Raw genomic sequence first — 26,508 nt, forward strand, 5'->3', positions numbered from 1 at the left:
GTGAACAGAAAACAGCTATTCATGGCTGGCCCAAAGTGTTTTGTTACATCACAAAAATTATAATTTTGCCTATATGCTTCTTTGTGTCTTATTGTCTACACAATAAATGACCAAGAATAGAGCAGAATACTATTCCTTATTTTTTTCTAAAATGATTGTCACAGTGTTGTGCTACATATTAGTTCATCTATACTAAATACTATCCTGATTCCTGGGTCCCATCATTAACAGATTAGAATCTTTATTGCACCCATTTGCAAACATTCAAAAGTGATTAAAGCCAAACATGTAAATGTTAACCATTTGCAAATATAACATCCTATGAAGGGTCTGCAATGCAGGAATCTCAACTATAGCATCCAAGACAGATGGCCATCCAACCTCTGCTTAAAACCTCCAAGGAAGGAGAGTCTACAACCTCCCATTCCACTGTCAAAGAGTAGGAGATAACATCCCACAAATAAGCTCCTAAGCTGTTGATATGTGCCTTCATCTTTGCACAGTTATGGTGCATCTCCTTTCCACAGGAGGGTGGGGTGGCCCCCTCTTTGCTTTTACTAGCAAGCAAAGATTATTGTGTTCTGTGTGTTGCGCTGTGACAGGGTCTTCGAACAGCAGGTGTCCTTTTATGTGTGTGCTTTTACATGTGTTTAATTGTTTTTGGTGTTATTTTTAATAGGGTAACATTATTTTATTTTTATATATATATATATATATATATATATATATATATATATATATATATATAGTGTTTTTAGTTGTATCTATTTTAATTCATGCTGGGAGCTGCCTTGAGTCCTGCACTGGGAGAAAGGTGAGATACAATACAAAATAAATAATCCTGGAATTTTGTCACTCTGTGCAATTGCTTCTATTGCTGGTATGCTTGGGCCAGCCCTATAGCTACTTACTAAATTGTTGAGGCTGGTTAAAACAGTATCAGCAAACTTGACTATCTCTCTCCTTACTCCTAACTCTGCCTTATTTTCACTTATATAAACACAAGAATTAAATGACAAGCAGTTGCTGTGCATTTATCATGGTGTTGCTTCAAAAGCTTGCTTAACAACTTATTGAACTTTATAGGAGTTGAAACTACTCACATGTGATGCAGCCTTTGGCTACAGGAGATATTGATTAACAATCATTTATTACTTTTGCAATCCTAGGACTGTGGATGGAGAGGACAATGTGCCTCTGAATAATAGTTGCTAGGAATCTAAAGTGGGGAGAGTGATGTTGTGCTTGCTGGCTTTCCATAGTCATTTAGTTGGCCACTATGAGACCAGGATGCTGAACAAGATGGTCATTTGGTCTGATCTAGAAATGCTTTAATCTTCTTGTGTTCAATAAGAGAAAATCTCAATCTAACCCCTCTCAATATTCAGTAGACATTTAGTATGTTTTCAGTCATGTTAATTTTGTCACTAGATTTCAGGAAAGTACATGTTCTTTTCTATGAATGTTATACTTCACTTTTGAAGACAGTTCTCCTTCATAACATTTTTACAAAAATATCCTCTTACCTGTAACAAGTGCTGTTCCCTCATAATTCCATCTCCCTGCAAGTACAGCTCCACAGTGGGCTTCTACACTTTTTTCAACTCTTCCAGTCTTGGAAATCAAATGGAACTTGCCTACACAAATTTGACATTGCAATGTTAGAAATCAAATATATACAAGAAGGTTCTCATCATAGCTGTGACACTGGTTAAAATAAACAATTATCTGACAAACGTCACTTGATTCTTCTAAACCTTTTTCTAATTCCTTGACTAGCCAATTAGTGATCATCCCATAGCCCAACAAATAAGCAAATTCTTCAGTTAATACTCCTTCCTATTAATCTCAAATATACCAGAATTGAAAACTTCTTGTAGAATTAGACATTTACATCCCATTAAAATCAATGGGACAACAACTTAAGTTCCACTAACAACAGTTAACTTTAGCTGGATTAGTACCTCTATATTGGTAAACAGTTATGTATCTTCCTATACATTACCCAACTTCAAGGAACCCTTTCCCCATTATTTCTTCATCCTTCTATAGGCTAGTTTTTCTTAGTTTTGCAAAAGCAGATATAATCCTGAATGCAATGATAGGCCTGTGATAATTCGATCCTAACAAGAAAGTATTTTTAGAAAATTGAAACATTAGTTGTTTTAAGAAAATCCTGCAGCTGGCCTCTCCCTGATCAAATTGATCAGGTCACAGCTACCATCTGTGATGTCATGGCACTCACTCCCAGTTTTGCTGGAGAGTCTTGCCCCTCAAGCTAAAGAACAGTCCTCCCAGAGGGGAGGAGTTGTGAGCAGGAGGCATTTCACATGTTTAGCAGGGGGCGTAATGCCCCGTGCTTTGCTGTCCTTGCGCCGCACCCCCTGGCAGCCATCCAATCGGGCAGAGGCTTGGGGGTGGGGTTTAGCTGCTCAAAATGCAGCCACACCAATGCTTCCATCTCATTGTGATATGTGAGTTTCTGGGGAAACCTCTCATCTCCCACTGAGAGCAGCACTTTTCAGCCAAACTAAAGATGGAATATGCTCACATGCTATCATCATCACCTACATCTATAGCAGCTTTCTCCAATCTGTCTCCCATCAGATGTTTTGGACTACAACTTTCATCAGTCCCAGCCACCATGGTCTACAGTCCCAGATGATGGGAATTATAGTCCAAAACATACAGGGTATCAGGTTGTGGAAGCCAGATCTAGAGAAAGGTTAGTTGTGGCACATTTGAATGACATCTTATAGTCATTCTGAATTCCAGTAGAGTGGGGATAGATATAAGATGGTCAATTCATTAATTGTTGTTTGTGGCATATATCAGATACAGAAATCTATACTGGTGGAAAATGTTCGTACAAGAAAAACTTTATTTCGTGAACCAGAAAGACTGAAATTACAGCATTCTATTATGGAACAGTGCCTTAAGATTTGAAGGTAAAAAACATGTTGGGCAAGTGACCAAGACTGAAAAGATGGATTCAGAGCAGAGACATTCAAACTGTGAAAGACAGCTAACTGATCTTCTCACAAATCCACTGTCAGCGAACAGATCATAAGCAGAGAGTTATCTTGCAGCCTCATACAGTTTAGGAGTCACTTGATGGGTGACACTGGCCATGAAGACAATTTTAAAATAAAATAAAATCAGATGCTCAAAAACTCATTTGGTGTCTGTTGGCATGAGTGGACATATCAAGATTTTTGGAAAAACTTTACTGTTATAGGCTGCATAGAAAAGTGAAAGCTTTGACCATATGCTTTATTCATAATATAGTTTGGAACAGAATGTGAAGGGACTCAGTTTCAGCCTTACATTAATTCTCAGTTTTATAAAATACTGCTCCTTTCTTCCTGTTTTTATTATTTAATGAAACCATAAACTGTTCTCAAAGTTGAAGCTGTTTTGCAGTTCTGGAAGGCATTCAAATAAGAGATTAGAGGCCTATTCAAGTACAGCATGTACAGAACCATGTCTGTTATATTCATTTGCTACCACAGACCTCTTAAATATTCTGCTCTGATTTTAATGATTAGTCATCAGTATAACGAAAACTAGTAGAAAAAGAGCCAACATAATTTTTAAGGAACCATTACAGATTGTATTAGATGAATAATTAAAGTGGTAACATAAACATATTTCATATGGGAAGGCAGATTGTAATTCCACCAAATAGATCTTTACATACAAACTAAACAAACGAAAAGTTATTAATCAGGAAGAAAACATGCTATAAACAAAAAGGAGAAAGGTTATTGTGTATAGCAGATAACTGAAGCTCAGCTTTTAACGTATGGCATTATATGTCATTATATGTACTAGAATATGTAAGTGCTGGATTCTAGATAGAGATCATAGTTCTAAACAGAATTTTAGAAAGCTGAAGAATTATAAAGATGCTAGCAGATACCTGTTATAAATGTCAGTTCTTATAATCCTGCCTATCAAGCATTTCTTGTTGGCAGCAATTCCCTTTGAGGGCATAGTAGTCCTGTGTAATAAGGGCATCATGACCCCTCTGACTACCTTTGGCTTAGCTCCTGGGATTTTAGAATCTGAATTCCAAGTTCTACGGGCATTCTTATAAACTAACCAAAGGGGTTTTCATAGAACTTTGGTTGAGTGGTAGAAGATCCTTTCATACAAAATGGTGGACAACATCTGCTGCTCAAAATATATCTATTGAGACTTGCTGAACCAGCTAAAAGGAGCATGATGACATTTTAAACAACTACGCTGCTCAAGTATCCTTGAATATGCTGCTGGGATTGTAGAGAAGCACTGAACCCATCCTCACCTGGGATCCAGTTTGCACCCTTATGGAGGGGCAAAAGAGAGAAAGCTTCAGGACTATCCCATATTTATAACAGCCTGTTTAAAAGGGCTTTTCACTTTCACTACCTCACCTAATGTGTTACTGAACCCCCTTCATGGAATGATGCCAACAGCAGTGTTGACTTTGAAAAAAGAGATCTGGGAACATACTAAAATGGAAAATCTGCTATTCTGGCTCATCTTACAGGCATACACAAGGAGGCACAATCATCAGGGGGACATTCAAAGTTCAGGTCTCACACACTCCCGTTGCATAAATGATTTGCCAATGCTTATGCATAAATACTAATTTTAGATTCTGAATGTTATGAACTAAGACTAGTTGCTAGTTGGCAGGGTAAAAAGGGAACTTTTATTATAATCCATATGGATTTTAGAGTCTTTCTTTTGGTTTTGGTTTAACCTTACTTAGTACAATCTTGCATGTGTCAAATCTTGGAACCCTGTTCCTTTATTGTCACAACTAGTGCTTTGTCAATGGGCAGTGACTCTGACAAAATTAGGGAATGGTCTGGACCACAAACCTAAAGTTCCATTTAGAAACCTGAGTGACTTTTGATAAGAATAACTGGAGAAAACCTTTTGGACTTTTTGTGTGGAAATTATCACTATTCTCTCACACCCCCTTATGAAACAGATATTAGCATATGTCAGAGAACTAATGCTAATTAGTTCTCCTTCTCCTCCTAGTGAGAATGGTGCCAAGTATGTAAAAGTGTTTCAGTAACTTGCATTGAGCCATTTGTATGTTTTCCCAGACACTCAACATAGCACTAAGGCAATCCTTCAATCAGTGCAAGGATTTCTGATTGTGCAATGCAGCATTCTCCCTATCTCCTTTGTCCTAAATCTGCTCTAGAGGTTCTTAAAACCCTACATATTTGGGCATGTGGTGAGAGGAGAGCAAGTCCCATTGTGCAAGTGGAAATCTTTGCACTGACAAATGCCCTCTGTACGTGAAGTTAGTTGTAGAGGAGCATCATGAGCCAAATCTCCTTTGAAGTGGCCCATTCGGTATCTGTTTTCATGCTTACCATATTCTTACTGTATCTTATAAATGATAACGAAACTCCCATGTAATGCTGACTATGGCTTACTGCAAATCAGCAAACACATGGGCTGCTAGAGAGGAGATTGTGGCTACTTTGCTCCTCCCCTTTTTTTCTTTTGCTACTGCTTTGTGCTTGAGTTAAACTGCAGTTTGGCTCAGCTAACTGTCTGAAGCAGGGCTCAGGGTTTATCTCTCCCAGACAATCCACAAGTTGTAAACCATAGGATAAACCTTGGTTCCAGCTTGTGGTTTGTCTGGAGAGAGCTAAACTACAAGCTCGGGTCTGGACAATAAGCCAAACCACAGCTCAGCTCAGTGTAGCAGAAAACATCCAGGGAGGAGCAAAGTGCTACAATCTCCTCTTTGGAACCCCACGTTTGTAGTAAGTCATGGTTTGGCTTAACATTATGTGGGAGCTGGGCAACTGTAAACATTTCAGCAAGGAAACAGCTTTTTTCTCTTTAATGAAAAACCAGAGGCAAAATGCAACCCACACTGAGATAGAGCAGGATAAAGTGAAGATCCTCACTTTGTTTTGTGTTTACATTTTTATGCTTGTTATTTTATCACCTGTCTCCTCAAAATATAATGGGATAAAAAATAAATATGGATATTTCCCATTTTGTAGCAATGTTTTCCAAGAATAGTTCACATATGTAAGATATTGGGCTATTATGGTGCCAAGCACCATAAAAGCCTTTCTATGAAATCCTATATCATGTATAGGTTACCAGTGTGGTTGGTCTTAAATGTGACAATCACAGATGATTAACTCAGCAAATCTAGGAATTCTATACTACAGCTTTGTTTTTCAGAAGATGTGTTACTCTTGTTAATCTATGAATTATAGCAGCTGTCTAGTTAGATATACTTCAAGACATAATGGTCCCTCTATTACATATGTGGTAAAATAAAGGTCTCAGTGGGCACTTTCTACTTTTTACACTGCTATTAAAAAATCTAAGATGCATTCATAAAACACAGGGAACTCAGGGGAATTCTGGTTTGCAATATTAATACCATAAATAAGATTAAAATTGGTGTACTATCATGTAAGAGGGATTCTCTTGGTTACATTCATACAGAACCAATTTGTAGGATTTTGATTGATGGCATAGGAATGCTCTGAGAAACACATTAGTGGAATATAATGTCTATATATACATAACAGTTGCATTGTTCTCCTTTCAGTGGACATAATATGTTTCTTTAAAAATGTCTTTATCAATCTTCATGTTGTAGATGCAAAGGAAAATGAAAAAAGTCCTGTCCTGTCAGTGTAATAACTTAAAACAACTTAGGCTCAGGATGACAACAATGGTAGCTTGTTCATTTATAGAATCATAGAATCATAGAGTTGCAAGAGACCACAAGGGCCATCGAGTCCAACCCCCTGCCAAGCAGGAAACACCATCAGAGCACTCCTGACATATGGTTGTCAAGCCTCTGCTTAAAGACCTCCAAAGAAGGAGACTCCACCACACTCCTTGTCAGCAAATTCCACTGTCAAACAGCTCTTAATGTCAGGAAGTTCTTCCTAATGTTTAGGTGGAATCTTCTTTCTTGTAGTTTGGATCCATTGCTCCGTGTCCGCTTCTCTGGAGCAGCAGAAAACAACCTTTCTCCCTCCTCCATGTGACATCCTTTTATATATTTGAACATGGCTATCATATCACCCCTTAACCTCCTCTTCTCCAGGCTAAACATGCCCAGCTCCCTTAGCCGTTCCTCATAAGGCATCGTTTCCAAGCCTTTGACCATTTGGTTCATTTGCTGTCTAAATGTGTGTGTGTGTGTGTGTTAGGATAACAAAATAAAACTATTTGGCTTTAAAGAGATGTTTTATCTTTTGAGTTTTGCAAGTTGAGTACATTTCCCCCTTATGCCTTTGATATTGTCAGGATTTTTAAAAAAATACTATAAGTGTGCATTTTTAAATCTTCAGCCATAATTATATCAAACAGATTGTTGTATGTATAATACATTCTATTTTAAAGTATACACAAACATATACAGCTACTTACATTAGAGAAAAACTTGTTGTCATTTGCCATAAACAACAACGTCCACTGTTTGCTTGGAAATAAGTCAATTTACTTCAATAAATGTCCACATGAATGCATCTTCTACCTCTCCACATCAGAACCAGTGAAGGCGGTGAAGGTCCTCCATCTAGAGGCAGATGGAGGACGGATGGCAGATAACAGATTGAGGTTGAACCCTGACAAGATAGAAGTACTGTTTTTGGGTGGGCACGTGTGGTGGGCGCCCTGGTCCTGAATGGGGTAACTGTGCCCCTGAAGGACCAGATGCGCAACCTGGGAGACATTTTGGACTCTCAGCTGTCTATGGAGGTGCAGGTCAATTCTATGTCCAGGGCAGCTGTCTACCAGCTCCAACTGGTACGCCAGCTGAGACCATACCTGCCTGCAGACTGTCTCGCCAGAGTGCTGCATGCTCTGCTTCTCTCCCACTTGGACTACTGCAATGCGCTCTGTGTGGGGCTGCCTTTGAAGGTGATTCAGAAACTACAACTAATTCAGAATGCGGCAGCTAGACTGGTGACCGGGAGTGGCCACTGGGACCATATAACACTGGTTCTAAAGGATCTTCATTGGCCTCAGCCCAGACACTGAAGTCCTCCTCAGAGGGTCTTCTGCTGGTTCCCTCACTGTGAGAAGTGAAGTTACAGGGAACCAGGCAGAGGGTTTTCTCAGTAGTGACGCTGTCCCTATGGAACACTCTCCCTTCAGATGCAAAGGAAATAAACCACTATCAGACATCTGAAGGCACTCCTGTATAGGGAAGTTTTTAATGTCTGATGCTTTATTATGTTTGATATATTCTGTAAGCCACCCAGAATGGCTGGGGAAACCCAGCCAGATGGGTTGGGTGGTATTATTATTATTATTATTATTATTATTATTATTATTAAGTGGGTGCAATGAGATGTGAGACAGTGCAGGGCCCAATTTTTTTATCCCTTATAAAGTGTGGGTGGGCAGATGATTTAAGGTGCAACATATGTCAGTGGGAGGGAACAGCTGGACCTCCAGCATACCTGCACATTTGATTTTTCTCTTGCGGTGCTTCCTGCTAGCTTTGGAGACCCTCAAGGAGAAATATCATTAGGGTTAAACATGTGAAGACAGGCTCTGGATTGAGAGGATGTGACCAATAGTGAGTCCAATGGTCAAGAAGGCGGTTTCTGCACCGCCTATAGGGGGAAGTGAGGGGCAGATGGGGCTCATGAGCCTGGGATGGTAGCCCATCTAGGAGAAGGAAAACTCTTGATTCTAAAGAAAGGGCTAAGGAGTAAACTCTACACATATCTGGAGTGGAGTCCCTAATACAGTTAGATGGCAACTACAACAGCCAAGTTGGTTCCAAACAGATTGCTCTGCTTTCCCTTGGACCACATCAGCAAGGTCAAGAGGAGGGACTTGTTGTCTGGGCAGCCCAGGATTTCCATAAACACTGTCCAGGCTTGCGTCTCAGAGAAGTCACTTCGGTACTGTTAACACAGCAATTTGACTTCACCCCCAGAGGCCCACTCCATTGTCTTTCAAGACAGATGGATGCCAACAAAACACTGGCAGGTCTGCTGTCATTATGTCCATTTTCAGCCAACTGTCTTAAAGCATTCACTTTTTCTACTATGCAAAAGTAGCTTGCTGTTGTGCACTTCTCCAAAGCGAACAGATAGAAAATTATTGCTTATTTTCCAAGGGTTGTATCCAGCTTATAGTCAAAGTAAACCTACTAAAATCAATGAATTGGGCTAATGTATGTGCATTGATTTCAATGGATCTATACCGAGTATGAGTTAGTTGGATACAACTCTTCTGAATTACCCATTTAGCAGTCTTATTAATGTCACAATGGATGCAAAATCAAGAAAAAATGGCTAATAGGTTTGCTGACTATAAATGCTTTCTCCTTAAAAAAGATCCCTTTGAGAAAAAGTAAACAAATATGGATTAATTGGATTAAAGTGTCAAACTAATCAGTTATATTAATGCAAAGTGAAAGAAGGAAATTAAACTGAAGTTGGGGGTACAAAATAAGCTATGTTCTAGTACAACACACTATGTGGGGCTACCGCAAAGCATGTTCCAAAAAGAAAGCCAGATTGCTTTCTGGCATGCAGTTTGTTGACCATATTACACTAGGTTTTGTAACAACTGCACTGGTTTACAATTTGTTTCTGGGCACCATTCAAGGTGCTGGTTCTTAACTCTAAAGACCTAAATGGTTTGTTGCCAGAGTATCTGAAAGGCCACCTACCTTTAATTTAAGATCACCTTTGGCGGTTTCGCTATTTGTTGTACCAGCAAGAAAGCTAGATTGGTGGAAACATAGGACAGGGCTGTTGCTGTGGTAGTACATTGTCTATGGGCCTTTTTGCTCTGCATGACTTTGGCTGGTTTTAAGTGAAATTACTTCCACATTTTTAAAAATTTAAATCATACTAATCTGCCATGGTATTGTTTCAAAGTTTTGAAGCTAACTTTTTTCAAATTGTGGATAGTCTCAGTGGTTCTTTGGGGTCAAATGGCAACTCAGTATTATAAATAAAATAAATTGCTTATCAAGACAGATACCTGATTTACAGTTAGAATAGATACCAGAAGAAAAAATTCTCTTCTACTAGTCTTGACATCAAAGTCTCTGATATAGACAATTGTCCATGAGTGTCACAAGGAAAAATGTGTGCAGTATTCAATATACGGTAGCTCATGATTGCCATTATTCTTATTGCACTAAAAGCAAGTGGAAAGGAACCATTTAATACAAACCACACCAGGACAACAGGGATTGCACGTAACATAGCATGTATGTGCATCTAGGCAGAGCCGATTCAGCTTACCAGAGCTACTCTGCATGTAGATCTAAATTTACCCTTTCCCCCACATCCATGCTACTGCTGATCTACACCTATGGTGTGCTCAAGGCAATTTCTGGATTGGACCAGATAAGATTTTGTTCTTAAAAGATACACCAGTTACAAAGCTGTAGCATTCTTACGTGAATTGCTTGCAACATCCCAACACTTTGATATGTTCTTTCAACTGCTACTGTAATTAAACTATTGTTTTCCTCTAGAGTGAAAACAAATCATCCCAAATACTTGCTTATGTCTGACCAGTGTATTTACAGCATAAGGTTAGAGCCCAATGTTTCAGTGCAAGGAAAAGCATGCACCCAGAGTACAAAATACTGTAAAGTTGTACAAAATCAAGGATCAGAGAAGGTGACACTTGAAAGGAGTCATAAAGTTAGTGATTAAAGATGGTGCATCATATTGCATGATAATCTCAGCAGAAACTGTAGACTTAAGAGCAGTGCCATTTAAATGACTGGACATTGCTAATTTAGGCCCAATAATTTCAAAGGAACTGCTCTAATTTATTTGACTACAACTTTGTATATTGACAAAATGAAATACTTTCAAAAGCACTGTACTCTAAAATAAGCTATATACATCTCCATGGTGACTTACCATCAGAACTTGTAAGTACAAAGTTCTCAGCGTGAGTTTGTCTCTTTCCACCAAAACTTTTGGGAAACCAGTGAAGATCGATGGGATAGATATCATCAGGAAGCTTCGCTACTTGTGTTGTTTCACCATTTAACAAGTTCCATTTAATAATTTGGTGATCATCACTGCATGAATAAAGATCGTCTGCTGTTGTCCAGCCTACACAACTAACCAATTCCTTATGTTTTAACAGAATTAAGGAATTTAAGAATATTGGTACAGTTAAATCCTCATACATATTGGCAAATACATTATTTTTTCTTCATTAAACCTTTTTGAAAACATGAATTACCATAAAATTATTTAAACAAAAAAGATGCAAGGGGTTGGTAAAGAGAGCTCAACAATTATACATACCGATAATACTTTATTTTTTACTTATATCTTCTTTACAGTATTTTTCTTTAAAGGGTTTTGAGATGAAGGAAGAACTCAAAACGTCTATAGCAGTGTTTCTGAAAATTTGGTCTCCAGCTGTTGTTGGACTACAACTCCCATCATCTCCAGCTAGCAGCAGCAGTTTGAGAAATACTGGTCTATAGTGTGCACTTACAGGTTGTAACTGGTTTTGCAAGGCCTCTTTAGTTATTATACTATTAGACTTATACAAATCATGAAAATGATTAAGGCTTTTTGAGCACCAAGCTTTAACATCTCCTACAGAAAATCTTCCTAAAAAGGAAGGATAGTATGCTGATAGCAATAGGAGAGGTGTACCTGGCCTTAATACACCAGTCCAGGACTTTCAGGCATGAAATATGCAAAGGGATAGATTTTGACCTTCTTTACAAGTGCTCTTAAAAACCAACAACTGGATCAAGTTCATAAAGGATTAGAAAAGTTGCATCTGCTGGTTGTCCAAGCAGTAAGAAACCTGGAATATCTTTGTTGTCCATATAAAGCTGGCTTAAAAATATGATGCTGGCTCTTAGGACTTAGAAATACAGTGGTACCTCTGGTTACAAACTTAATTCGTTCCGGAGGTCCGTTCTTAACCTGAAACTGTTCTTAACCTGAGGTACCACTTTAGCTAATGGGGCCTCCCGCTGCCGCTTTCCTCTTTGTTTTCCCTTAGTTTGAAAATGTCCATTATGATTAGCACTAACCAGGAATAACTGTACATGCAAACCATTATTTGAAACCATGTTTTGTAGGTAATCCAATTTAGTGCTTATTGGTTTGCCCAACTCAAGACACAGCAAACAATATTTTTTATTTTACAAGACTTATAGACTGCTTAATTGAAAAAAGGAATTAAATCGTTTACATAAAGTAGTATAAAGTGGAACCTCAGGTTGCGAATGTGATCCGTGTGGGAGGCACGTTCGCAACCCACAGTGCTGCGTCTGCGCACGCGTGGGTTGCGATTCGGCGCTTCTGCGCATAGCGCCATTTAGTGCTTCTGCACATGCACCGAAAACTGGAAGTAACCCGTTCCGGTACTTCTGGGTTCGGCGCGCAACCCGAAATTGCGTAACCTGAAGGGTCTGTAACCCGAGGTACCACTGTACTAATTAACCAGAAAAGAGAGCAGTGAATATGTGAGCCCATTATATGTTCTGGGTGGTTTGGAGGCTTAAAATATATTTTAATTCAACCCTTGATGTCTAGTGCAAAGCTTTCTGTGCTTTGTGAGCCAATGGTGTGCCACTCTTGTGCTGCATGGATCATATGTGTAGTACAAGGAACTTGAATATGGGGATACAGAAGTAAAATCAAATAGCTAGCACTAAAACTATTTACAATAACTTATCAACCAATAACTATTTGCATGTCTGAGCATCAGTGACTTTTCCTCACAGATTTAAAAGTTCCATGATAACATCAGTGCATGAACATGAACTAGATTCTATATGGGCACTTCCTTTTCTTCCACACTTCAATGCAACAGATGCTGTTAAACTCTGCATAATTTTCCTAACTCAAGCAGAAGCAAATACATGGGCAGAAGGATTATTGCCCCTCCTCAAAAACTGTGCTATTTTCTCAAGGAATGTGAGAGTTCTGTTGGATAAGACCAAAAGCCTATCTAGTCAACCATGCTGTTTCACAAAGTGGCCAACCAGATGCATCTGGGAAGGCAACAAGATGATTAGACTGACCAGCTCATTTGAGAACATTCACTTTAGTTGTGAACATGTTAATAGTAATTTGTATTTTACAAGTGGGGTGCCACAGTTCCTGATATCTTTTTTTTAAAATTCTCTTACACAGATGGGATTATTCTAACAGCCCTTAAAATGCTGTTCAATGATAAGTCTTTTGTCTTCCCTGGCTGCACAACAATATCAATATCCATTTGCTCAAAAACAGTAGGTCTGATGTTACTGCCTGAAACTGGACCGGTTTTCATGTCACAGTAAATGACAGTTAATGGGTTTTTGAGAATGTGCAAACCCTGTTTAACTCTTCTCCTAGGACAAGCAAGAGCAACACAGATAGCTGAGTGCTATCTGAATCAGGTATCATAGTTTGCTTTCCTTACAACCCTTGGCTGACAATCACTGTTTGTTTGGAACTAACGTGAAGTTGGTGAAGGTCCTGTGTGAGTGTCTGGAGGCAGTTGGAGGTTGGATGGCGGCTAACAGATTGAAATTGAAACCTGACAAGACAGAAGTACTGTTTTGGGGGGACAGGAGGCAGGCAGGTGTGGGGGACTCCCTGGTCCTGAATGGGGTAACTGTGTCCCTGAAGGACTAGGTGCGCAGCCTGGGGGTCATTTTGGACTCACAGCTGTCCATAAAGGCACAGGTCAATTCTGTGTCCAGGGCAGCTGTGTATCAGCTCCATCTGCTACGCAGGCTGAGACCCTACCTGCCCACAGACTGTCTTGCCAGAGTGGTGGATGCTCTAGTTATCTCTTGCTTGGACTACTGAAATGCGCACTATGTGGGGCTACCTTTGAAGGTGACCCAGAAACTAATCCAGAATGCGGCAGGTAGACTGGTGACTGGGAGCGGCCGCCGAGACCACATGACACCAGTCTTGAAAGACCTACATTGGCTCCCAGTACGTTTCTGAGTACAATTCAAAGTGTTGGCACTGACCTTTAAAGTCCTAAACGGCCTTGGTCCAGTATACCTGAAGGAGCGTCTCCACCCCCATCGTTCTGCCTGGACACTGAGGTCCAGTGCCGAGGGCCCTCTGGCGGTTCCCTCGCTGCGAGAAGCCAAGTTACAGGGAACCAAGCAGAGGGCCTTCTCAGTGGTGGCACCTGCCCTGTGGAACGCCCTCCCAGCAGATGTCAAAGAGAAAAACAACTACCAGACTTTTAGAAGACATCTGAAGGCAGCCTTGTTTAGGGAAACTTTTAATGTTTAATAGACTACTGTATTTTAATATTCTGTTGGAAGCTTCCCTGAGTGGCTAGGGAAACCCAGCCAGATGGGCAGGGTATAAATAAAAAAATATTATTATATTATTATAAACAAATCACACTGATACCAGGTTTAGACATAACACTAAGCCAGGGATTGTGGTTTGCTGCTCGCATTCACACTAAGGGATCAAAGGCAGTTTACCACAATATGTAAACTGGACCATTGTAGGACAAAGTGTATTGTCAAAAATTTTGTGTCTTTCTAACAGGGTTTGAGCTCTGAGAGATACAAAATTTTATTTTGATACATTTGTGATTTTTTAAAAAACCACATTGTTACAAGCACTGAGAAATATCAGATCATTGTCAGCTATGCCTATGACATAGGTTTGAGATGAACAAAGGATATGTTTTGGTTCCTTCAACAGAGATGTCTTTAATCTCATTATGATTTCTGTTATTGATCATCCAGTTGCTACATTGATAAAAAAAATCTTCTTGGTTGCACAGTTAATACCTGTAAAACACATACAAAAAAGTAACCTGTACTAAAATATTAATACTCACATTTTAATCAATCATTACCTTCTCTGGCCCAAGGTGGCAATGCAATGTGCTACAGATTTATGCATAAAGATGAGGAAATGTTTGTATTAACTCTGCAATATAGTCAGATACTTTGGGAAAGCTCTGGACCCATTCCTGGCAATAAAATGCCAAGTTACAAACAACTGTTGGAAGAAAAAAATGTTTACAAAAGGTTCTGCAGAAATAATGGACTTTAGAGAACTTCTTCAATTGCCATAACTCCCATTAATGTAAATTAATGGACACTTTCTTATTCACAAGAGAATATGCCATTATGCACAACATATGCCCTCTAACCTCTTGGGATTCCAGCAACATAGATACTACAACCCACCAAGGAGTTACTATGCAAGGATTTAGCAACAGAAGCAGGCCTTGCAATGATTTGCAGTCTTTTGGTTCCTGGCAGTTGACTACACAATATTGGTTTTGAGCCTATTGTGCTTTATTGTTACTGATTTTGTTCTCAATCATTGGCAAAGCTTTAACTGATATTAACTGACCAGACAAAGTAACACCTAGGCAACACAATCCAATGCTTGTTTACTTAGAAGTAAGGCCTATTGATTTTAATGTGGCTTACTCTGATATAAGTGTGCAATGAATTGTAACCTCAGAGTTAAATATAGGGTTCAAATTATAATGGACATATGGATTTTTTCCCCTTGGGAATTTGAAAAGAATGGGGAAAACAGTTCTTTCATGATATTTTTAGTGCAGAAAAAGCCTCTAAGTACCTTCCATAATCCCAAAGCACCAATGTAGAATAAAATCCTCATTCCTTTTTTTTTTTAAAAAAAAGCATGTGCTGAAACAGGGGGACAACCTGCTTTAGTTAACATCTTCCATTGGCTTCTATGAAATACTTTACTTTCTCTTATTGATGCTGATGCTCCAAATATGAGCAGAAATGGCCATGTGTAAAGATGGCTTTGCCTATGATTCTAGGACCATTTCATCGACAAAGTAACCTCTGCAACCAACCAACCAACCAACCAATCACTGCAGTATGGTAACCAGAGGATGTTGTTTCGAAGGCTACATCTGTACAACAGCAGCAGCATCTTCCGAACCCCTTTTCTTTTCAGGGCTTTGAAAGCTGCTCCGAGTAAAACGGGATTAAAAATGAAGGGGAAAGCTGCATGTCAGGCTGTAGGCAGGCCTCCCTTCACCCCCCCCCCGTTGCTTTCTATCCCCGGGTTAATAACTCCCGAGAGCTTCAGTGGGGTCACCCCAAAGAAGCGAGAGAGAGGACTGCAACCTGGGAGCCTGGAAAGTAATACGAGAAAGAAAGGCACCGTTGCGTACCTGGCTATAACACATTTTTGCAAAACCTGAGCATACTAAAGACTCCGGAGGTTTCGGCGGCCAGTCACTCGCTCAGGTCTCTGGACCTGACCATTTCCCATTCCCTCGCCCGCCCGCCTCACACCTGCTCCTTCCTTTTTTACCTGCGCAAGGTGAGCACCTAGTCCAAGCGCACAGCGCCGTACCTCTGAGAGGAACTCGGAGCGCTGGGGCCTCTGCTCCTTGTCTCCGCGCCCGCTTGCCAGTCAGGTATTCCCGCTCCAAGAGCCCTCAGAAGTTCGCCTTTCTGGCCAAAAGTACACCCTCCCTCCTCAGCGCTGTTGATGCCAACCGTGAGCGGGAAGCCGTTCGGTCTCTATAGCGACTTCCCGCGAGATTTTTCACACCCCCCACCCCCCGCCCGCGAGGTTTCGTTACACTCTCCTTCCCACCTCAGACCCTCCCAGAGCGTGTGACGCCGGCCGTGACGTCAGGGGGCTGACCTGTCAAATTTGTATTAAATGCTTCAATATTTTAATATATCTATATACGTATAAAAATCAGTTTCTCGTTATTCCTCCGCTGTTAGTGTATGCTCTATTGGATCTTGTTGCTAGGTGACCGTTTCCGCCTGTCCGATTATTCGCGGGAGGGGCTCGGCTCCTTTCCTCTTTTCGTTACGTTTGGATATTTTACATTTTAATCCTATGTTCAAAAGCATTCTATACGCACGCACACATATACGGTATACTGTATATACTTCTCTATTTTTTGGAGGGGAGGAATGCTGAGGAAAGTATGACGTGACAACATTCAACACTCCCCCTTTCCGCTAACTAACGGAAAACAAGATGGCGGCGCGAGAGGGTTCCCCCCCCCTCCTTTTTCCTCTCTTCGTTTTTTTCCCCCTCCTTTCAAACCTGTGGGAAGCCGGCCCCTTTTTTCATTCCCCAGCGTGCTTTGCGCGTTTCTAACGAATTTCGTTACGAGTTTGCCGTTTGGGCGCCATTTTCGAGTGTAGAAGCCGCCAAGGCTGCAGGCAGGAAAAGGGAGCTTTCTGCAGCTCGCGCCGCTGCTACGTTGGGAGCGTCGTCGGCCCTCGCTCCAGGTTGTCTGTTCTGGGCCGTGGATGGGGACGAAGTACTGTGACTCTGCCTGGTAAGAAGACCTTTTTGGGGGGAGGAACTGTTCTTGCTTTTAGGTTTTTGCGGGAAGAGAGTTTTGAGAAGCTTCCCTCCCTGCGGTTAGAATGGAGGGTGAAACTTTCAGTAAGGTTCATGGACTTGGCTGGTGCTTACTGGTACTTGGGAAACTTGTTCGCTTTTAAAAAAAAAAATTCTTCTTAAATATTAAAAACAAAACGCCCATAAACTATTCTATGAAGAAAAAGGCGGCAGCCTTCTCTCTCTCCCTCCCCTCCCCAAACCGGCCGCTTTTTCCTTCTCCCCCGCTTTCCCCCCCTACCCGCCTCCGTGGGGGTGGGGTGAAAAGCTATATTTGCTGGCGATTTCCGTTGCTATCGGTCCAAGCAAGTTAGTCTCCTTCCATTCGCTCCTTGCATTTTTTTTAATTTTTTTTTTTACTGATTTTGGTATAGGCTGTCAGAGACGATTTATAATCATAATTTTCTTTTAAAAATAGATTCTTTCCCCCCACCGTGATTTTTATAGTCGCCTGAAGGATTTAATTCTTAGCCGTTGGAGTGGTGAAGTAGATATTTCCCCTTCCCCCCTCCCGCGAAAAAAATGACTTCAACTGGTTGGTCTCGGTAAAAAGGCACGTACGCATCGGAGTCTAAGGGGAGGGAGGGCTGGATGATTCCAATGCATTCTTAAAGAGCATGCATGCCAAACTATTGATTTTTTAAAACTTCTGCGTTCGGTTCACAGCAAAGTTTTTTTTTTTTTTTTTAATTTTCATTTCGCGGCCCTGACCTGATGAATGATATTTGGCAGTAGTAGGTCTGTAAGTGCTTTTAGTAAAGCACCACTAATTAGACCCCCTTGATTGGAAGCAAGCTACGAAGGGGTGGGGTGCGGGGAGGAGGTGATGGATTTATGAAGGGTAAAAAGCCCGATTCATTTATTAGGGCGCTTAATTTCCCACAATACTTGTGAGATAACGTGCATAAATTAAAACAGCCGTTGCTTTGCAAACCTATTAACGTTTGAAAGCCAACGTCACTTCTTTCAGTCGGATTCCTTTGGACTCCTGGAGGCTATAAATGTCAGTGAAGTATAACTATTACAGTATCTTTCCTGAGTATGCTATTGGCTTAAAGAGAACGTTAATAAGCCTCTTTAATTATTGGGTGTGGGTAAAATTAATACAAAACAGTCTGCATCCTATATGCATGGGCTGAGATTTTTTATTTGATGTCAGTCATTTGAAGAGGTCTTTTGAACATGATTTTAATAAACCTTGATTATGAGAAGCAAATTAACATCTCCCCTTTCAGTCCCCTTACGTTATATACTTAAATATGGGCTTTCTTGAATTACTCTCTAGTCAGGTACCAGTAGAAAAAGGTTGTCCTCATTTCAAGTTTTACAGTTATCTTCGTTGGAATATAAGAATGAGAACACATCTTGTTAAGGACTCTATTAAATTATTTAAGCAATACTAGACTAATTCTTGAGTCTTGAACCTGAACAGAATCCTTTAAAAATAATTCAAATAAAGGGCTGGAGATTACACTTTTTTATTGTTAAGTGATTTCTGCATTTAAGGAGATTACACCTGTTAATTCTGGTTAATAAAATAGGCGATATTTTTGTTTTCTATTAAATTAGTTAACTTTTTAATATATTGAGTTAATATGACAGTTGTAGATTGTCACAGTGGAGAATGGGAGGAGAGGTACTACATACTTGTCATAATAGCTTGCCAAATTGCAAAATTAACCCACATTTTAGATTAATATTAGGCACTGGACAGACAACTTTATCATTTTTTAATGTAATATTTAGGTCATTGGGATTTTTTCATTTGCATTAACAAAGACGATAACAGGGATTCTGTAGTTTGGTTGTTTGGAATCGGAACAGCTAACTGAAATCATGCCAAGAAAAAGAGCTAAAATATCTACAGCAGCCCATCACAAAGGCAATGAACCCTTGGATGACTCCTTCAGTGATGGGGAACCTGAAAAAGAAGCCAATATGCACACCCCTGAAGTACCTCAGCAAGGTCAGTTTCTCTTCATCTTTATATATTTGGCTCATAAACTTGGCCGTGGAGGTGTCCTGCTTAGAAGCTAGGACAAGTCCAATTTTGCCTTTAACTCTGTGATGTTTTCCACATTAGTTATAAATGTTTCAGGTTAATGTGGTGTTAGAGGCAGTATCTGTCTTCTTATTCCTAGTGTTTAGCCTGTACTCCTTATATTGTGCCAGAAAAGCAAGAAATGATTTAAACAGATATAATTTTGAGGTGGTGTGAGAGTAGTTGTTTGCATCTTGTGTGTCCTTAGGCAAGTACTGTATATATTTTAAACATGTTTGAGCTTTGCATCTTGTATTGAGAACGTCTACATTGAAACGAAGCAGTAGGCCACATAATACAGTACATTGGTCATCAGACATTTAGGATTTTATTGGTGAATGGGTTAATAACTGAAAAGTGACACCAACAAATTATTCAAAGAAAACATTGCCTCAATGAGTTAAAAATGTGTTCTACGTCTTCTTGAAATCTAAGTGGCCAGTTTTCTCTGTGTGTGACAAACTTCCTGTCTTTGAGGAATAGTGCTGTTGCTGTCATTACAGCTTGCAGGGCATTGTGCAGAGATCCTCAGACCACCTCCTTTACAGTGTACGTAAGCTCTGAGCATGCCTGAAAATGCAAGTCTGTAGAAAAAGTTGTTTTCTTTGGATTTGTATGGATGAAAGACTCTTAGTGCCAGCATATTACTTTGAAAATGTTGTGGCTTTAAAGTACAGTTCTAGTGGTAGAATAAGTTCGCTTGTAAATGGAAGCAACGTTCTAGATCCTTTTCCTAGTAATTCAGCCTGTGGATAGAAATGTGTTGATTCTTGTATAGTAACGGTGTTACTGGAAGGGGGGATTCTTCTGTTTTTACTACAGAGATGAAATATTTGTAGGTGTATGTAGTCATTAAGTTCGTGTGTCTTTCTGCTTTTGTTTGGAAATTTCTAGCAGTCTCAGACGGAGTAGTTGACAATCGCAGTTTAGAAGAGATTTTGAGTAGCATCTCTCCTCCCCCACCTCCAGCAATGACCAATGAAGCTGGAGCTCCTCGTCTCATGATAACTCACATTGTAAACCAGAACTTCAAATCTTATGCTGGGGAGAAAATTCTAGGACCGTTTCATAAGGTATCTTTCTTTTTTAAGTGACTTCTAAGTTGAGGTAAGACTCTCTTTTGACTTTGCTGCTCATAGTAAAGTGAAAATTACAGATTGCTAAGTAACATGGGGGCACTTTAAATGAAAGAATGTGAATTACTATTGTCTGTACTTCTGTTTCCAAGATCTTGCTTTCTGTGGAATTTAGCTAGAAAAGGATGCATCTTTTTCTGTTATGAATAATTATCAATAATTCACTTATACAATATGAGTTCATGTTAATTTGAAAACATATCGATACCCTTCAAGTAGCTAATTATAAACATGTTTCTATGTAACATTTTGCTTGCTGAATGCAGCTCATTTTGCAGAGTTCACAGGATAAAACTTCAGAAATTTGAGCTAATAGGAGGTGTCTTTGAATAGGTTGTACTTTTTACCGTTGGCTGTAAAAACTAAGCTTTTCAGTAGTTCACAATTTCCTGCACTAGGTGTAATGATATTTTAAACTGTCTACAATGCAAAGAAGCATAATTGCTAGTGGTTATTAAAGTGGAGTGCTTTCATTTTTCTATTATGCAGCGTTTTTCTTGCATTATTGGACCAAATGGCAGTGGAAAGTCCAATGTGATTGATTCTATGCTCTTTGTTTTTGGTTATCGAGCACAAAAAATAAGATCCAAAAAACTTTCAGTTCTGATCCATAATTCTGATGAGCATAGTGATATTCAAAGTTGCACAGTAGAAGTTCATTTTCAAAAGATCATTGACAAGGTATGTTTTACTTTTGTTAAAGTTGGGGAAGGTTTATCATATAATGTCCTATATCATTTTATTAAAACATTGCGCCTTTCTAGTTCTCTGTGTTAGAGTTCTGAAAGGTATTTGATATACTTAAAATCCAATTCTGTGCATGTTTACTCAGAAGTAGGTGCCACTGTGTATTGGGGCTTAGTCCCAAATAAGTATGCATAGGACTGCAGCAGTGGAGTTCCATTTCTGCTTCATAAGTATATTTAACTTGAAAAGTATTCTTGTCTGCACATATTGCTTACGGCAATGTAAAGCTTATTCTGCTTTCAGTTTAAAGTATGTTTAAGCTAGATAAGCATATTACAGGAACTGCTGTAGAACTGAAAATGTTTTATATGTTTCAGGCTAGATACAGGGCTGTGTGTGGTGTATATGTAAACCATAAATGTACTCTGAAAGACCACCTTAAAGTCATCATCCTTCCAATATCAACATACACTGACTTAAAATAAATTTTTAAACTAATTTTTGGTATGGTTTATTATAAATTACAAACCTGTAGACACTACATATCTGTTTAAAATTACATGATATGCAAATTTTTTATATTTCCCCTTTCACAAGGGAAATAAATTAAAAAATTTAAAAAAATGTCCAGTAGCACCTTAGAGAACCAACTAAGTTCGTTCTGGGTATAAGCTTTCGTGTGCATGCACACTTCTTCAGATACACTGAAACAGAAGTCACTAGACCCTTATACAAGAGTTAGTGTTAAACTAAATTCAAATCATTTTTCTTACTTTTCAAATTTGTGTGTGGGTAATATGTTAATATTGGACAAAAATGCACATCCGTGTGCATTTTTAAAAATAACCCCAATTAGCTCAATAAAACATTACCAGGTTAACTGTCCAAATAGTAAAACCAGGAGGGGGATTCTTTGTACACAACTGGGGATGCTGTTGTGGCTGTGTGGGGTGTGTTTTTTAATTGTCAGCATTGGTGGTGTAATGAGCTGAAAAATAATATTTTAAAATATATATTGAAACACTATCCTTCTAAATTAATACACATCTAAAATAGAAATAATATTCCATTAAAGCCAGCCACATACAGTCATATCTAATCTTCCATTTATGCTTTTTTTAAATAATAAATCACTTTTCCATAAGTAATTTTTCAGTGGATTTTCATCCGAACAAATTTAAGCTCTCAAGGAATTAGGCTAGGAGGACAAACAATTAAAAAAAAATATTTTGTGGGATAAAATTTCATAGAAAAATATTTTTGCATTTTTTGAATATGGATTAAAACATTGTATGTGTGGCTTGTCAAAGATCTGCTTAAGTCCATGCTTAATAATGTGTGTATATTTTTAGGATTTTTTTAAATAAAAAAATGCTGTATTCCCAGTGTTTTAAAACTGCCTCTTTAAAATGGTTAACCTTGGGTACTGAAGGTTTTCTTTGCTGAAAACTGGGAGTAAATTCTTTGAACTGATAGGAAACTGCTTTGCAAGTTGACAGGAAGAAGATAGGAGAAGGGTATCTGTTCTACAATATGGTGGTAGGCAAAAGACTAAGGCTACAATTCTATTCACAGATATTTTGGATTATCCCACTGAACTGTGTTGTGATTGCATGTTTTTTCAGAAGTAAATATTAGTCTGCACATTAAGTTGTTGAAATCATATCCTACTAAATTTAGAAAAAATGGAGAGGTTCTGTGTTTCCAAGACATTATCTGACAGCAAAAATGCTGGCATGACTAATAAAGTGCATATGTTATAAGATTTATTATGAGTTTTAATGTCAGAGTTAACTAGGATATAACAGATTTTTGAAAATAAATTATTTAATTTTGAAACTTGGGTAGACCTGTGGCTTAAAACTAACAATTGTTTTTCTGGGTTTGTTTTCCTTCAAAACAGGAAGGGGATGATTATGAAGTCATTCCCAACAGCAATTTCTATGTCTCCAGAACAGCCTACAAAGATAATTCTTCTGTGTACCATATCAGTGGGAAGAAATCAACATTTAAAGATGTTGGGTTTCTACTTCGAAGTCATGGAATTGACCTAGATCATAATAGGTTCTTGATTTTACAGGTAATTCTTTGAATAATATTGTTACTAAATTATTATTTTTCTAACCGCATTAGTTTAGGTACATCGGAGTAAGTCTTGTGTTCCAGAAACCTTATAGTACTCTAGCAGCACATCATGATTTGTATGTCATAGTAAATATGCAAGTCATTATATGCTGCTTTAGAATTTTAAGGAAAATAATCTTTTCTGGTATTATGGGGTTTTTTTTTGCATTGTAGGCAGACAAGTGAGTAGAAAAATTGTTATACTTGTTCCGCCCTAGCAGCACGTAAATATTGGTGTAGTGAAGATAATCTTAACCCCAATATTATTGTGCTGCTTAAGCGTAGCAGGGATTAAGCAACATTGTTGTTTCTTTCTGTCCTACATGCCGTGTTAATTCAGTACTGAAATGTATAGATAACTACAGTATATGGTTGAAATGAACATTGCCATTTTCCTTTGACATATTGACATTCCTTTGACATCTATGGCATGAATAGATACAAAATTAACCAAATCATGCACTCTGAAAGATCAAATTTCATCATTTACAAATAGTTTAAATTTTCACAATATTGCATGATGGGACCATTTATAACTGGATTTAACAACAAATATTCACTACTCATGCTACTTAAATAAAAGTTTCATATGTGACACAAACAATTCCTCTTCTGGGAGAAAATTGGTGTAACTTGATATTTTCTAATTTCCACTTTCTGTTTCATGATTATGGCTGAATCCCCACACTAATCACCAGGGAAAGACTTTTGTAAGAAACCTAGCTTTTCGTTACAATTATATATATAGTAAAATAAAGTATAAGTAAAATTTAAGCTCAGTTAAATGTACAAGTACTGACACACTCAAAACCTTTTTCTTCAATGATAACTTATTGTGATAGCATGGAATCTTAAGAACAAGTACAAAGTACAGATTTTATTTGGGATTCATTCAGAAAATGTCAGGATACTATAGAAGGGCAAGCACCGGAAGTTATAAAGGTTGCAGTGGAAGGGTTGGTCTTCTGTACAATGCTAGCAAGCTTTGGGAATGTTCTTTGACATATAAGTTGGAGGCACCTGTGTGGCCTGTGTGCCATTTGAAGCATGGCTCTGCCTACAAGCACTCTGGTGTAAACATGTCCTGTATGCTTAAAGGGTATGGTCTCATATATGTATGGATACAAGCAGTGTTAAAAACTCATATAAGCTAATCGCCAGATGGCACCTTAAACCTTGGTTACGATTGCCACAACAGAAAGTCTAGGTGCCATTCTCCACCCCCACCCTGTGAAGTTTGTTATTATTAATTTCATTTCTATACTGCTTTCTCTTCTAAAGAAAATTTCTCAGTGTGGTTTACAGCACATTAGAACATCAAATAAAACAACCCAGAATAAAACAAATTCAAGGTTGAAGGAAAATATTTCAGATCCTTTTCTAAGGGACCTTTTGCTTTCCTCTTGTATTTATTCACCTGTTTAATTTATATATCTGCCCCATAGCAGAAGTACTGAAGAAAGCCAGTGTGGTAGAGTGGTTAGAGTGTTTGACTAGGACCTGAGAGATCAGGGTTCAAATCCCCACTCGGTCATGAAGCTCACTGGGTGACCTTGGGCCAGCCACAGCCTCTTAGCCTACCTCCCAGGGTTGTCGTAGGGATTAATTTTAGAGGAGGGTGAACCATGTACTGCTTGAAGAAAAAGGTGGGATATAAATGCAGTAAATAAGCTCTTCTGCTTACCTGCTTAAGAAAGCTGAAGAGGCCAGCCAGAAGGTAATGTCAGTCGCCAACCTGGCATCCAGAGATCTCTATATAGTTGTAATTGGATTTGCGCCAGTCACAAACACACCTGGCACCTGGGGGATTTCTAGCACTGGATACAAGAATTTGTTTAGATTTGTTTGTTGCTTCCTTTTTTACCATATTCAGACAGGATCAGATTTTAATTTCAATGAACTTTGAAGAAATCAGACTGGTTTTATAGTTAAGAATACGAAACCGTAACCTTGTGTGGAATTAGAGTAGCTGGATAAATGAATGCTCATTCTTCCAATATTTGCACAACTTTCATTTAGCATTCTTTTTTTTAATGTACTTCATTTAATTGGTTACTTATTCATTGTGTCATAATGGGAATGCGTCATAATGGGAAGGTATGCTTCTCAGAATTGTTAAAATCAATGAATGAGTGTCATCAACATGCACATTTTATAAGATTAATAATAGTAACTTCCTTTAAAAAATAATAAATACTTGTTTTCACAATTAGTTATATAATATGCTAAAAGACCCTATTTTTTAATGCCCCAGGTTAAATAATGTACAGATTTATTACCCTATTCCAGCTCTTTGAATTATTTGTATTATATAAAGAGGCATTATTTTCTAAGCACCCATACCTTTATAACTTATGATAACCTGTATGATTGGTTGGCAAGCTACATCCTTGAATGGTATTATTGTTTTCATTGGGCAACTGAGTAATTGAAATGTTGCTTATATTTGATTTGGTAAGCGATAATATGTACTATTTCTGTTCTAGTTTCTTTCCTTCTATCTCTCAAGTTCAAAAATGGGATATAATTAAATGCAAAACTAAACTAAGTTGATTTTCTGAAGCTTTTTGTATAGTAATTTCTAGAACATTTGAAGGCAAGTGGTTTGGATATAAATCTAGACAATTTAATTAAGGAAATTCCTAATCTTAAATCAAGTTTCCATTTGTAGTTTAGATACTTATTAGACCAATCTACACACTAAGGACCTAACTATAGGCTAACTTTAACCTCTATGTAGAACTAATATATTTATCTGGAAGATAGTACCATTATTAATAAATATTTAGGTAGTGGTTTGGCAGAACGGAAGGCAGTCAAGCTTGTTTACCCAGTGCCCTGCTCACCCTCTCAGGTCTCACACTGCCAGGGCAGAAGTAAGAGCAGAGCAGCGCTCTTGTGCTTATACATCTTCAGTTTTGTGTTGGATTTTGGCTTTTTTACAGTTTTCATCTACAGTGGTACCTCGGGTTACATACGCTTCAGGTTACGGACTCCGCTAACCCAGAAATAGTACCTCGGGTTAAGAACTTTGCTTCAGGATGAGAACAGAAATCGTGCAGTGGTGGCGCAGCAGCAGTGGGAGGCCCCATTAGCTAAAGTGGTGCTTCAGGTTAAGAACAGTTTCAGGTTAAGAACGGACCTCCGGAACGAATTAAGTACG

The 26,508-nt window shown here is 38.7% G+C and overlaps 2 protein-coding genes across 7 annotated transcripts in view; one reads left to right on the forward strand and one right to left on the reverse strand.

Moving 5' to 3' along the window:
• The window catches only part of IFT80 (intraflagellar transport 80), a 67,665-nt gene extending 50,677 nt beyond the window's left edge, over positions 1-16,988 (reverse strand). The window contains exons 1-4 of one of the 4 annotated variants that reach the window (XM_083739419.1): positions 16,299-16,988; positions 14,669-14,776; positions 10,902-11,123; positions 1,527-1,637 (exon numbers count right to left, since the gene is read on the reverse strand). In XM_083739419.1, coding sequence (XP_083595545.1) covers positions 1,527-1,637; positions 10,902-11,123; positions 14,669-14,705 — 370 coding nt within the window. In that variant the 5' untranslated portion in view covers positions 14,706-14,776; positions 16,299-16,988. Of the gene's footprint in view, positions 1-1,526; positions 1,638-10,901; positions 11,194-14,665; positions 14,777-16,298 lie in introns of those variants that run through there. The other 3 variants (XM_083739421.1, XM_083739420.1, XM_083739418.1) reach the window with 3 other exon arrangements.
• Positions 16,989-17,146: 158 nt separating this feature from the next.
• The window catches only part of SMC4 (structural maintenance of chromosomes 4), a 38,955-nt gene continuing 29,593 nt past the window's right edge, over positions 17,147-26,508 (forward strand). Inside the window, exons 1-5 of one of the 3 annotated variants that reach the window (XM_083739175.1) lie at positions 17,147-17,292; positions 19,137-19,323; positions 20,293-20,471; positions 21,024-21,215; positions 23,125-23,301. In XM_083739175.1, the coding sequence (XP_083595301.1) occupies positions 19,194-19,323; positions 20,293-20,471; positions 21,024-21,215; positions 23,125-23,301 (678 nt within the window). In that variant the 5' untranslated portion in view covers positions 17,147-17,292; positions 19,137-19,193. Of the gene's footprint in view, positions 17,293-19,103; positions 19,324-20,292; positions 20,472-21,023; positions 21,216-23,124; positions 23,302-26,508 lie in introns of all 3 variants that reach the window. The other 2 variants (XM_083739173.1, XM_083739174.1) reach the window with 2 other exon arrangements.

This window comes from Podarcis gaigeae (assembly GCF_964106915.1).
Source record: "Podarcis gaigeae genome assembly, chromosome: 5".
NCBI lineage: Eukaryota > Metazoa > Chordata > Lepidosauria > Squamata > Lacertidae > Podarcis > Podarcis gaigeae.